This window comes from Felis catus, chromosome B1 (assembly GCF_018350175.1).
Source record: "Felis catus isolate Fca126 chromosome B1, F.catus_Fca126_mat1.0, whole genome shotgun sequence".
Classification (NCBI taxonomy): domain Eukaryota; kingdom Metazoa; phylum Chordata; class Mammalia; order Carnivora; family Felidae; genus Felis; species Felis catus.
The window spans coordinates 143267615-143281548 of record NC_058371.1 but is presented as its reverse complement, the minus strand read 5'-3'; the positions used below and the strand labels follow the sequence as shown (position 1 = coordinate 143281548).

Below are 13934 nucleotides of genomic sequence, written 5' to 3'. Positions count from 1 at the left end.
TGAGTTGGGTTTGAAATGTCTGTTAGCATCCGGGAAGAGAGGCCCGGTCTCCACCCTCCCCCCGCCCCCCTTCCTTTAGGATTGTAGGAGTCGTGACCCTAAGGAGGCACCAGCCCTCTAGTAACTCCTTCAGGGGTTGCTGTGTGCCTCAACATGGGACATATTTGAAGGATTTGTTTTACCAGAGGGAGCCATTTTACTGATTATTCCCAGGCGGATATTTGCCAGCTGTGGCTTTAGCAGTTGGGTGTAGAAATGAGGTTCATGGGAAAGGCTCCCGCTGCAGATACAAGCGTGGGAATTATCAGCTTGAAGCTGGTGTGCAAAGCCATCAGATCAACAGAGGAGTGAATTGAGGAGGCAATCTGTGTAATTCTGATCTCACATGGATGTGGGTTTGTGAGGATCAAATTAAACATATACATTACCTGGCACACAGCGCTTAACAAAGAGGGTTGCTATTTTTATTAATAAACGCTGCTGTAGGAGCTTGTCCCTGGGCAACATCCAGTCCAGACAAGAGGGCACGCATTTTGCAACAACCACACACCCTAAAAAGAGGTCGAGGAAGAAACAACGACTGGATGTGGTTGAGAAGACTGGCATTGATAGATGGACGGGTCTCAGTCCAATCCTTTCATGGTACCGGCGGGTGGCGGAGGCTTGCGGAGGCTAGGCGCAGCTGAGTGGCGGCCGAATGGAGCTTCCACAGGGTTTCCCCGCCCGCCGCCCGCTGTGCTTCCAACCCACTCCACCCGATCCGGCCGGCTTCCCCACCAGCCAGAGCCCCAACCCCGCGCGTCACCGACGCACGTCGGCCTCTCCCGCGTCTAAGTTCCTGGAAGCCCGGGTCTCTGGCTGGCCGCGCCGCCGCTGAGAGGCTACGGGGAGGAGGCGCCGAGGCGCCGGGCGCAGGCCGAAGCGCGACCCGACCCTGCGGGCAGCGGGAGCGGGGAGGAACGGCGGTGGGGCAGAGCCCGGCCGGCGCGCGGCAGCTGTGCGCACTTGGGCTCTTTCCGCGCGCGGGCCACACGTGGAACGGGGCACCCGGGCGCACGGCCGCCAGCCGCGGGGCGGGGTCGGGAATGAATATGCTGGAAAAGGAGGGCGCCCGAGTCTCCGCCCGGCCGGAGCCTGGGGCTGCAGCCCCGGGGCGGGAAGCGGGGCGGGGCTGGGAAAGTTGAGTATTAGTCGCCGTGGGCTGGGCTCCGCGCAGGAGCGCCGGCCGCCGGGACCGTAGAAGGCTGGGCCGGGCGGGGTAGGTGTGGCTCTGCCTGCGTGACCCGAGTCCCGGTTCCCGGTCGCCGTCGTCTCCCGCAGCTGCGGCCTCTCAGCCATGGGCGCCGTCTGGTCGGCCCTGCTGGTCGGAGGGGGCCTGGCCGGAGCGATTTTCGTTTGGCTGCTGCGGGACGCGGGGAATGAGAGCGACGCGGAGCGGAACGCCCCTCAGGGGGAGGCTGCGGCTCCGGGAAGCGATCAGGGTGGCGGCGGGGGACCGAGCCCTGTACCTTCCAGGCGGGAGCTGGTCACCAAAGCAGGTATTCTTCCTCCCACGTCTCGAGGGCAGATCTGCCATGGGGTCTTTGGAGTTCACCGAGGGAGGAAAAAAAAAACCCACCTGGAGTTTTTCTCTTGGCCCTTTCCCCCGACTAACCTCCCCTACCCTGGGCAGGACCCTCCCCACGCCTCTCATTTTTTTCCCAGGCTAGTGCGCACGCGCCGGGCAGGTTTCTCGCCCTCCTCGGAGGCTCCGAAGGTTCCCAAGGTTCCCCGACCCATCGTCCGAGGGCAGCGCGGGCAGAGTCTCTACCCTGGGCGCCCGCCCCCGAGGACCCCGAGGGGGATGGGCTCCTTTGCGTGGCTGCGCTTGGCGCAGTGCGGGCGGCCGCGGCGGTGGCGGCGCCCCTTCCGGGCCTTACAAAGGGCATGCCTAGGCTCAGGGAGATCCTACAACCCTCATCAATCTCAGACCGAGCAGGGACACTTTCTCAGTCCCAATCCCATAACCTCACGTCCTCCCCTACCTCACCCCATGGAGGAGCTGGGTCTGGGAACTAACTCCCAGGCGCTGAGCACCTCCCGCTATCTGGATGCTTCTGTCAAGAAGGCAAAGTTCAGGTTGGACTCTGGCCAGGAAGGCCTCAGCTGAAGCCCTAGGGCTGTATGCTGGCTGCCCATTTCAGAGCCGTGGGACCCAAAAGCATAGGGTTGTCTAATGCCCCGGGAGGGGACCTACCTAATAGGGCACCCAACTCCAATGAGTAGAATTGACATCCAGGTTTACATGTGTACATGTTAGAGACTGTGCTACACAAAGTAAGAGGACTGGCAGAAAACCTTAGCTCCCAGTGCCCTCCCTTGGCCAGCTGCCCATGCCTGGACTCCAGCCGAGCGGTGAAAATGACATCTGGGAACTTTATTTTTAGTGGAGTCGGTGTTCATGTGTAGCCATTTGAAAGACTGCCTCTGTGCCTTTCCTGCGATTGGTTTGAGATGAGCAGAGAGCTCCTCCGTCTTCATGAAGCCAGTCTCATGTTTTAGGTTGAAAGATTGAGAATTCAGGGCAATGTTTTTACGTCTCACAACTCCACCATTAAAAGGGGATAAAATTAAACAAGGCCAACCCCTACCCCCAAAAGAAAGAAACCTTCCCATCTATGCTGATTGTATGACTTGGGACACTTCCATCTTGTAGGGAACTATCCCGACTGTCAGTGAGGTGGCCAAGAAGGAAACTGAGCCTTTAGGGAGCTTGGATTGTGTACTGTAAGAACGTGTTTTTTAAAAGTGTACAACGGGAGGGGATGTAAAAAGCCTCTGTTTTGTTAAAAAGGTTTATTTATTTGAGAGAGACAGAGACCACACAAGCGGGGAAGGGGCAGAGAGGGAGGGTGAGAGAATCCCAAGCAGGCCCACAGTGCCATCGCAGAGCCGGTGAGGTGGGGCTCAAACTTATGAAACTGTGAGATCATGACCTAAGCCGAAACCAAGACTAGGAAGCTTAACCAACTGAGCCATCCAGGCCCCCCAAGGTTTACTTCTGATGCATATGGGGTTGGCAAGGAGAAACCAGCCCTCTCCCCCTACCCTCACCCCCAATCCTTGTTCAATGATGCACTGCTATCCTTTGTATCTCCCCCCGCCTCCCCAGCCCCCCAACCATAGCAACAGCTGCTGTGGATCTGCCCACATCTGTGAGAGCTGATCCCTGGGCTGCTGGCAGTTCCTGGGAGTACAGGTATACTCGTAGGGTCTGTAGGGTAGCTGTGTGGATCTTTGCCCCACAGGCTAGACAGCATTTTCTGCTGATAGAAACCAAACTTGGCTGTATGCCAATAAAGCCTGGCCTGCAGAGATCAAGGACCATGACAGGGTTAAACTGCTGCCTCTACAACTGGCCACTTCATTTACATTCTTGTGTGAGCACACGGACACTCCCAGATGTGCCTTTTATTGTTGCATATACATGTATGTTCTTAAAGCGTGCTGTTGGTTCAGTTAGTGTCTTAACTAGGTAATTAAGCACTTGCTTTTAACAGAGATGGATTTCGTGAACTGCAGATAGATTAGTGGTAAAGTCTTCAATAAACCAATTTTCTTAGCCTTTTTTCTCACATGAACTGCCTGACACTATTACATTTTTCCTTTTGCTTTTTAGAGCATCTTCAAGAAAGCAATGGATGTTTGGTTTCAGAGACCAAAGGCCATGGTAACCTGCAGGAAGCAACATGGAGACAGCAGAGTCCTTCTGGAAAAGACGGTGATTGTGACAGTTCGAGAGAGCATGTTCCTTCTGGACAGTTTCCAGACACAGAATCTCTAGCTACATCTGGGACTGGTGACTCTAGGGGTTACTCTGCAGTTTCAAGAAATGAAAGGCTTCAGTCTCCTCTGGCAGAATGGGGATTCCAGAAAGGACAAGAGACACTCGCTAAAGCAGCTCCGTGTTTTGCCGAAAAGTTGTATTCTAGCAACCTGGTCGTTGACAGAGGGAAAGAAGTGAGCCTTGCCGAGTTGAGCAGTCAGGACCGGGCTGACAATGAGGACTGGGAAATGGTGTCCAGGCACTCCTCTTGGGGAGATGTTGGTTTGGGTGGCGGTCTTGAGGCTCCAGGGTTAAGCCCAAACCAGGGAATGGACTGTGGCAGAAGCACTCTTATGGAACCAAGAGGTCAGGAAATGGATGTGAAACGCAAAAAGGGGGTAGCAATGTCTTCAGAGTCTCAGCAAGTTAGTATCAGGTTCCAGGTCCATTATGTCACAAGCACTGGTGGGCAATTCATTGCAGTAACTGGAGACCATGAGAGCCTTGGGAGGTGGAACACTTACATCCCACTCCAGTATAGCAAGGACGGGTTCTGGTCTCACTCTGTGTCCCTGCCAGCAGATACAGTGGTGGAATGGAAGTTTGTAGTGGTAGACAACGGGAAAATTACCCGCTGGGAAGAATGCAGCAATAGGTTCCTGGAGACTGGCCGTGAGGATAAAGTGGTACAAAAGCGGTGGGGGATTCAGTGATTCAGTTTTCAAAGTGCTAGAGAGGCTATTTGTGGAGCACACTGAATAATTTTAAATAAAGGAAGTATAACTCCAAATATAGCCATCAGAGTTGTTTCAAATTTGCTAGCGGCTTTTGTCTAATGTGCAGAAATACATATGTAGGTATATGCTTTCGGTGAGCATGGACTTTTTTTTCCCCTGTGGCATCGATGGGTGGGTCTTGGCTGATCCATCGTTATTTCAGAGCTTAGTCCTCTTGGGGAGTGACTTGGCTAAGCTTCAGGTGTGGACTGGCCAGAGCACGAAGAAACCAACCAGCTGCACAGGGTTCAAGCTTGAGCCTTTGGGTGACCCTTAAACCAAGAGAGTGAAACACGTCTCATTCATAAAGAGCTGCCTTCCTACTGGTACAACTGGAGAAACTCCTTACTCCGTGCACACTCTATATTTAAAAATAGTTAATGCCATATGGAACTGTGAAAAAAAAATACGGTCACAAGAGGTGGTTAGCAAGGATATGAGGTTATACGTTAAGACTCCCCAGTGCTTTTTTTGTTTGTTTTGTTTTTTTGCTTGATTTTACGTGCTAGCCCCGGTTTGAAAGTAGCAAGTAAGTCTTTGTCTTAATGATTGCAGACCCGGTGTAGAAACAAGGGGCCTAGTCCGGGTCTGTCATTGGGAGGAGACCTCGAAGAGAGGAAGTGCGAACTGGATGAAGGTGTGGGCTGAGCTAGGTGGCCTGAGTGATGCCTCTTAGAGGGCTGGGAGGTCCAGGTATAGCCTGACTGCAGAGAAGACAGACACAGCCATCATTTACCTCCAGGGCCTTTGCAGGACTGCCCCACCCCCACCTCTCCTGTCTCACAGGGGGTCTGGACTGACAGAAGGACTGTCCCATAGCAATCATTTCCCCTGCCCTTCCCTTTCATACCAATAGCTATCCTGGGTAACAAAACTGTAATAGGACAGTGACACACAGGTACATCCTTGTTCTGAGAAGAAGTAAGACATTTAAACTTTATTATACTGAACAAATAAAACCTGAGTTTTAATATCTTCATTAAATGTCTGAATTATTTGTCTAAATCTTAGTACCATAATAGCTTAGATATAAAATGCCAATATTTTCCTCCACTAATAACAGATGCATAGAAAAAATCAAGACGCAAGAGAGGTCCGTTTTCTCCTCTCTTTGGGGAACACATTTTAGAACTTTTTTAAAACTTCACCATTATTTGGAGGGATATTATGCATGCTTGTACTCGAAAATGAGCTTTTATATGTTAAAACAACTTGTAGTAAGTATAACATTGTTTGGCAAAACAGTGTTTAATCCTGGTTACAGGTGGTGTTTGCTGAAAAGAGCATAAACCCACAAGAAAATAGAAAGTGCTTATAAGAACTATGATAGTTTTTGGCTCCTAGCATGTATATGTAAAATCCACATATACTTTTCATATACTTTATAATGAATTTCACTCTCTACCACTAAGGTCTTCAGAGGGCATTCACTATTACTGCACAAAATGCCCAAGCATTTCTATTAGGTAAAATTTAAAGTAAAACAGTTTGCAATAAAAATTTCTTTAGAGTTCTTTCACTAGCAATTTTATCATTACCTGATGAAATAAAAATCTTCCGGTAAAACCAATTGAGGTAAGAGATACGTATATTAAAGTTCGTACTAAAAATTTTTTTTAATGTTTATTTTCGAGAGGAAGAGTGCAGGTGGGGGAGGGGCAGAGAGAGAGAGAGAGGGAGACAGAGAATCCAAAGCAGGTTCCAGGCTCTGAGCTGGGCTCCAACCCATGAGCCGTGAGATCATGACCTGAGCCGAAGTCGGACACTTAACCGACTTAGCCACCTAGGTGCCCCTTAAAGTTCATATTTTAAAAAAATATTGTAAAATTGGACATGCTTAGCATGTTAACACTGTCATTTAGAGGAGAAACAGGAGGATTTAGTCACTATTATCTGCACCGGTTGGGACTAATGCCGCTGCTGTCACAGACAGACACCATGCATGTTAAGAAGGCTGCACCAGAAGCCTGTTTCTTGCTCACTAAATAATCAGCAGTGGGTATTTCTGGCAGGAGGGCAGCTCTCCCTGCAGATTGTTGCCCAGGCTGCTGCTGTCCTGCGGCTCTGCCATCCCCTAGGACCCTGCTGTCCACTGTATCCAGCTCATGGAAGGGGAAATAAAGTGAGGAAAAACACAAATGCTTACTAAAATTTTTGGCCAGAAAGTGCTGCATGTTGCTTTGTCCACAAGCCTTTAGTGAGGACTGGTCAGTAGATGTGATGGCGCTGGGGCTGGGGAATAGCCTCTAGCAGGGCAGTCATTTCTTGGTGACATCTTTAGACAGCTACCCTTCTGCTGTCCCTGTCGTCTCTGGCAGGAAGACCAGTGATTAGAGGATTGGAACTTCCAGCCCTGATCTCCAAAGAGGAGAAGGGGACTGCGGATTAAGCTCTATAAAAACTCTTGAATAAGATTTCAGAAGCTTCCAGGTTGGTAAACACGTCTAGGTCCTGGGAGGGTGACATGCCTTGAGAGTGCATGAAAGCCTCGTGTACCAAACACTATACTTTGCCCTGTGCCTCTCTTACATTTGGCTGTTCCTGAGTTGTTTTCTTTAAAATAAACTGGTAATAGTAAGTAAAGTGCTTTTCTGAGTTGTGATCTGTTCTAGCAAGTTAGTGAAACTGGGGACGGGGGTGTGGGAAACTCCAATTTATAGCCAGAGTACAGGTAGCCCAGAACTTGCAACTGCATCTGAAGTGGGGGGAGGTCTTGTGGGACTGAACCCTTAGACCTGGAGAATCTGATACTAACTCCAGGTCGTTAGTGTTAGAATTGAATGGACTCCTAGGACACCTAGCTGGTTATTGGTGTTAGAAAACAATCCACATGCAAAACCCTCCTAATCTAATAAAATCTAAGTAAAGCAGGCTGAATCCATTCAATCTAGAAGTTACCCACTGGCTGAAGAACACATTCTTGTTTCTTTCTTTACAGTTATTAATATGTAAAAGTTTTTTTAGAAAAAACTTTTCTAAAAGTTTTGATTAGGGGCCCCGATGTTGTGTTATCTGATGACATTCATTGATACTGACGGAACAGTGCGTTCAGGGTCACAAAAGGATCCCTGTCAGTACCTTGGAGTTTGTCCTTCTGGGCATTATACCACATATTTTACTTGTGTGTCAAGTTTTTTTGAAGCTGGAAAGAATAACTATTGCTTCAGCACCAGTAAAGATAATAAAAACCACACAATTGTTCCAGCACATGGGTCTTAGCACAAATTAATACCTTTTAAGGGATGCAGACTTTCACATCTAGTTAGAACTGTTTGAAGTTTTACTGTGAGAGCATTGAAGAATAGTTTATTTCAAAATAGAGTTTACAGGGGAGGGTATCTTTTATTAAATTTTCACATAAAAAGAAAAAAACTACACAGGGCACTAATTATAAGCAACACCACAATTATTTGGGCATCATCCCTCTGTAAAGAACAGGCAAGCAATGTATCATTTTAGTAACATTTTTTCCTGGTCTTTCACTTTCTGTATCCTCTTTTCTTGATTTCTGATCATTGAAGACATTGCTGAAAGTGATGATAAAACAAAATTAGATTAGCAACATCTACTCTGCCTTTGAATTTTATAATGTGCTTCTTAAAAGGTCAGCTTGCTACTATAGAAGAGACACATTCTGAGATCGGGAAGTTCTTAAAAATTGCAAAGTAGCATATTTTTGAAAAGACTGATGTTATGGACAGAGCTAAGGGTAAATCTTTACTCTTTCAGTTGTTTTAAGTGAGCATACTTATTATAGAAATAATACATACTAATTGTAAATAATTTGAACACCTCAGAAGGGTGCAAAGAGAGATGAAGGTGAAGGTATTCGTCTCTGCTCCCTCAACCTGCTGAACTCCCCTCAGAAGTCGTCACCGAAAGCAGTTTGGTAAATATCTTCGTGTACATGCACGCACGTGCACACACTTTCCTTCTTTGCACAAGTGGAAATATGTAGTATAGATTGTTCTGTAGCTTGCTTTATTCACTTAAAAAATGTCAACATTTTTCCAGTTCAGCTCATGTTTTGTTATGACTGTATAGTATTCCATTATATGGATGTACCAACATGTTAGTAAATAAAATTCTTACAAGTTGATTTCTCAGGTTTTCAATTATGGAATGAATGAGTCATGGGGATGAAAGGTACAGCACAGGAAATATAGTCAATGGTATTGTAATAGCGATTTATGGTGGCATTGGTGGCACACAAAAGTCTGTTTATAAAAGTATTTCCTATACTTTTATAAACAGACTTTTGTGTGCTTGTACAATTTTTTCTTGAATAAATTGCTAGAGGTAGAATTTCTGGGTCAAAGCATATATACACTTTAAGTTTTGATAAATGCTCCCAAAATATTTGTTTCATAACTTCCAAGAGACACTCCATCCAGGCAATGCATCAAATAAAAAGGTCTTTTTATTTTTTAAACAAATATAACATGTCTCCCATTTGGATTATTACATGTTAGCATTACTCAGATATATATTCAGAAATATAAGTCAAAGTGTGAATAAAAATGGGGCCAATAAGATAACGCATCCTTTAAAAATATCACGACAGGGGCGCCTGGGTGGCGCAGTCGGTTAAGCATCCGACTTCAGCCAGGTCACGATCTCGCGGTCCGTGAGTTCGAGCCCCGCATCAGGCTCTGGGCTGATGGCTCAGAGCCTGGAGCCTGTTTCCGATTCTGTGTCTCCCTCTCTCTCTGTCCCTCCCCCGTTCATGCTCTGTCTCTCTCTGTCCCAAAAATAAATAAACGTTGGAAAAAAAAATTAAAAAAAATATCACGACAAACTTAAAATCAAATGTTTTCTTAATGTTTGTATACACAAGGATCTGGGATTAACAGAAAGGATCTGGAACTTGCCTTAATAACAATTTGGCATAGCCACAGCATGTTGAAAAACGTGGACTTTGGAAGCAGCAATTGCAGAGATCAAGTCCCAGATATACTACTCGTTGTGTGACTTAACGATTTACTGATTGTAATCTGATCATCAGTTTCCTCATTTTCAAATGACCTGATATCAGTACCCACCTCCCAGTATTGTGAGGCTCACATGAAGAAAACATAAATAATCAAACACTGAATACGGGGCCTGCCACACAGCTGGTAAGTGTTCAAGAAATATTAATAGCAACTATTATTATTGATAAGGTTAAACTTTCTTTATAAGGAATTGTTCTTAGAAAAATATTTCCTATCCTTCATCTAGCAGCTTATATTCTCTAGAGATAGAAAGATGGGCTAAGAATTAACAAGTATACTCCAAAATCATTTCTCTCTGACAGACTCCTGGATTCGTGAATTTATACCAGAAAAGCATAAAACATGATGGGCTTCCCACATCCACAGGAACAACCACTTAGAACTTATGCCCCCAAATTTACCTACCATCTGCAGAGTATGACAGTTTCTCATTCAAACAGCTTTAGTGCATTTGAAAGTAGTTTATCTTTTTAGTTAGTGATTCACTGGGTGGCGTAGTCTCTTCTAGCCTATGCTAATTTAAATTCCGTGTAAGGTGAAATATGGTTATTTTGTCTTCCAGCTATCAACTACAATCTTATCCTGGCTACCGTCATACAAATGCTTATGTGCAGACCTAACAGGGATAAGAAAGATAATGTGTGGGAAAGTGTCGTGTGAAAAACTGCTCAAAATGTGTCCTACGGAGGGTTGGTCAGCAGTATTACCATCCCTATTAGATGACGGAGTAGAGCAGGGCTAAAGTGACATGCCCAAGGTCACACAATTAATCTGGGGGTTAGTCATGGTTAAGACCTTCATGTTTTGACTTGATGTTTCTGAATTGCTTATTCAATATCCTCTTCTGCGGGTCTATAGACAACAGGCTTAACCTGAAGGGAAGGTGAGTACTCTTTTGAGCAAGGAAGATCTCTCCGAAATGTACACTGTACCTTGGTTCTTCATCTGTAAATCTTCTACCAGAGTTTGCAAGCTTTCCAGTCTGTTCTGAAGCTTCCGACATGTTTTTCCTGTTGTTTCTATTGGCTGAGACTGTGAAGCTATTAGAAAATTGCTTAGATGTGATATTAAAAGTCTATTCAGTATTTCTTTTTAGAAATCTTCCAATTACAAGTTAAACAACCTTTCTTTTAAAATAATGGAAACTTTAAAACACTATACAAATTAAAAAGTGTTTTATCTAAATATTCCAACACTAGCTTATTTGAATTTGTTTCAAAACAATCTGGCTTATTATTATTTAACTACATAGCATTAAATGGGATGAGCGAGAGGAATACTTTAAATTTAATGATACATTCATTCTAAATGACAGCTTTTCATACCAAACCTGTGTAGATACGTTAATTTAGGATTTGGAAGAGCAAGACTTAATACCGACACTGGCAACAGTTTTGAATGTGTGTGAGACCAAGTGCCCATTTTAGTGGCTGTCACCTGAATGAGGACAGTTTTACATGGTGGGAGAGGGAGTCTGGATCCTGACATGGCCACAGTGAGCCTGGGAATACATGTGGGAGGAGCAAGTGAAGAGGGGTTGGAAGCCTGTAAGCTAACCTCTACTAAGTATGCTATGTTTTGCTGATCTCTAGAAGATAGTTGATTGGCAACCCTGAAATTCTAACTTTGATCTTAGTCCCTGACTTGCTGTATAATCTTGAAAATATTTTTTGGTGGCTCATTTTCCTGTCAAAAAAACCACTCTTTTCAGTACAGATATTAGTATTAGAGGCAATCATCTAAGAATTACTTTAGTTCAAGAGGATGAAAACCACTTCCTCAGAGAGATATTTTTCACATGGATAATATAAAATACATGATGTTTGATTAGGATCTGACAATAGAAAAAAAAAGGAAATTCCATGCTATTATGTAATCACAAATTAATAATGAGGTGACCAGAAGTACTGTTCTACTTCTACAATAGTCACAGCTCTAATAGCTCAAGAATTTGCCCTTTTTTAAAAGTATTTTTATTTAGTATTTAGCATTTTTAAAGACACCAAGGAATAACTCAGAAATGTAAGAGAGGATGGAGGACAAAATACAGAAAAAAGATGGTAAAATGTACTAAAATCTGTGATTATGTTGTGGTTTTCAGATTTGGGGGAGATCTAGAAATGTATGAGGCATAGAATTTCTAAAGGCTGAGAGCTGACTTAACAGTGATGCAACAATTTGTCTAGTTTATCCCTTATCAAAGGGACTGATGCCAGAGAGCACGGGGTTGTTTGCATTGCTGTCAATATATGGTAAAAACATTTCAAGTTCAAGTCAGTATACACACACACACACACACACACACACACACACACACACACACACATATAATGTCCACTTATTTATCATGCGCTTAATCTAAATAAAACCATTTTCCTTATCTGTTTTAGCAAATAACAAATGAACTTAACATTTAAGAAATGAGGACATCTGACACATTTGTATGATAAATACTTGCACTTACAAAGGCAGAGACTGAACAGAGTCATGATTTGAGAGAATGTAAATAAGAAAGAAAAGTCACAACATTAAAAAAAAAAGACCAAAATCTTATAATAAAATGCAGGGGGGGGGGGGGGAAGTTCATTATTCATGTCAGAGTAATAGAGAAAATATTCACATATAATATCTATGCATATTTATTAAGAAGAGAGTGCATGCATGTGATAGCTGTTTTATTTAAATAAGACTGACTTAAGTTACACAGCATCAGTTAGAGTTTGCATATAAGAACACCATACAAGATCTTATTAATTCTGATTATGGAAAAGAACTTTCAATTCACCAGAGGAGGAAACCAATTAAGCTCATCAATGACATCAGATCATTCTTACCTTTAACAGAATCAGGTGAAAGAACGGGTTTCGTGGATCTATACGGTGATGTGGAACCTACTGAATCTTCAACCGAACTAGTTAGGAGTGAGTGAACTGGAGACTTCTTAGGAGAAGAATGGAATGAACGAGAAGCTGAATTTTTCACAGATGGACTTGCTACAATTTTGCAAGAACAGAAGCAAAAGGACAGAATTAGTTAAAAATAGTATACTGCACTTCTCAAAAAGTCAAACTTTCATGAGAAAATATTCCCAATGATGGGGGTAAGGGGATGTTCCGATAAATACCCAAGGCTTTGGGTTAGAACTGCAAAGGGCTGTCTTAGAAATAAGGATGAACAGGAACAAGACCTGCCCTTGGGGATCTTGAGATCTAGCTTCAAATTATCTTAATTCCCGATTGGATTAAATTGATCTGGGATTGTGGTGTTCTTAGTTGTCTACCAGAAGCAAGCATGAATGCTATCTGGAGGAAGGTAACCTCATTCTTTGCCTCCAACCATTTGAACAATTTTTCACAGATGTCTTTCATAGAATAAAAACAAACAGGCATAGAAGGAGACAAAACGATATGGCAGAAAACCAAGAGAAAAAATCATATATACAAGTAATAGGTATAGACCCAGACCCACAAGGTCTGGATAGTGGAGGCACAGACAACCACAGATTTAAGCAGCATTATTCCAAACCCTAAACAGGTACTTCTTACGTAAAGAAAACCATACCTGAACATACCAATAACAACTGCTAAAAAAGAAAAAGAAAAACACCCCAAAAACCTCAAAAAACAAATCAAAGACAAAAACAATCCTAAAGTTGCCAAAAGGGCAAAAAAGATTACATTTAAATGCGCAACAATTAAATTCAGAGCTGACTTCTCATAGAAACAATGGCAACCAGAAAACCATGGAATATTTTCAAAGTGAAAGAAAAATGTCCTAAAATTCGAAACTCAACAAAAATATTCTTCAAAAATGATGATGAAATAAAGACAACTGCAGAAAAACAGAAACTGAGAGAATATAGCACCAGCAGACTTACCTTAAAGGAAAAATCAAAGGCATTGAGAGTAAAATGACACCAGAGAGAAAGTAAAGTATAAACACATGGCTATATCTAAATGGATATTAACTGTATAAAACAATGCAAATTATCCATTGTGATGTTTACCTTTATAATTAAAATATACATGTGACAACAAGTGTTATATGATTTGAAAGAATAGTGAGTGGAATTAACATGTTCTAAAGTACTCACAATGCAAGAAAAAAGTAAAGCTCTCATTTATATTAATCTAACAAGGCAAGAATACATGTTGTATTCTCTTGGGTAATTATTAAAACAACAGTAAAACATGTAAGTGAAGTAAACCTCAAAGCATTAACTTCAAATAAATGGTCCTTTTCTTCAAAATATAGTTCTTAAAAGATTTCTCACAAGTTGAAGATTATTCAAAAATTAAGAATTTGCATTTATTTTATTAAAACTGTTTTTTTTTAGATATATACCGACAATCTCCCATA

At 43.4% G+C, this 13934-nt stretch overlaps 2 protein-coding genes across 21 annotated transcripts in view; one reads left to right on the top strand and one right to left on the bottom strand.

The window, feature by feature from the left end:
• Positions 1 to 1183: 1183 nt before the first annotated feature.
• On the top strand, positions 1184 to 5560 carry STBD1 (starch binding domain 1). Its single transcript, XM_003985320.5, has 2 exons — positions 1184 to 1538; positions 3659 to 5560. The coding sequence occupies exons 1-2, from the start codon at positions 1337 to 1339 to the stop codon at positions 4516 to 4518; spliced, it is 1062 nt and encodes a 353-aa protein (XP_003985369.1). The 5' UTR covers positions 1184 to 1336; the 3' UTR covers positions 4519 to 5560.
• A 2338-nt stretch (positions 5561 to 7898) lies between these two features.
• The window catches only part of CCDC158 (coiled-coil domain containing 158), a 104284-nt gene continuing 98248 nt past the window's right edge, over positions 7899 to 13934 (bottom strand). For 18 of the 20 annotated variants that reach the window (XM_045056193.1, XM_045056187.1, XM_045056202.1 and 15 more), the window contains 3 exons: positions 12410 to 12568; positions 10508 to 10607; positions 7899 to 8108 (listed from right to left, as the gene is read on the bottom strand). In XM_045056193.1, the coding sequence (XP_044912128.1) occupies positions 7988 to 8108; positions 10508 to 10607; positions 12410 to 12568 (380 nt within the window). In that variant the 3' untranslated portion in view covers positions 7899 to 7987. Of the gene's footprint in view, positions 8109 to 10507; positions 10630 to 12409; positions 12569 to 13934 lie in introns of those variants that run through there. The other 2 variants (XM_045056196.1, XM_045056199.1) reach the window with 2 other exon arrangements.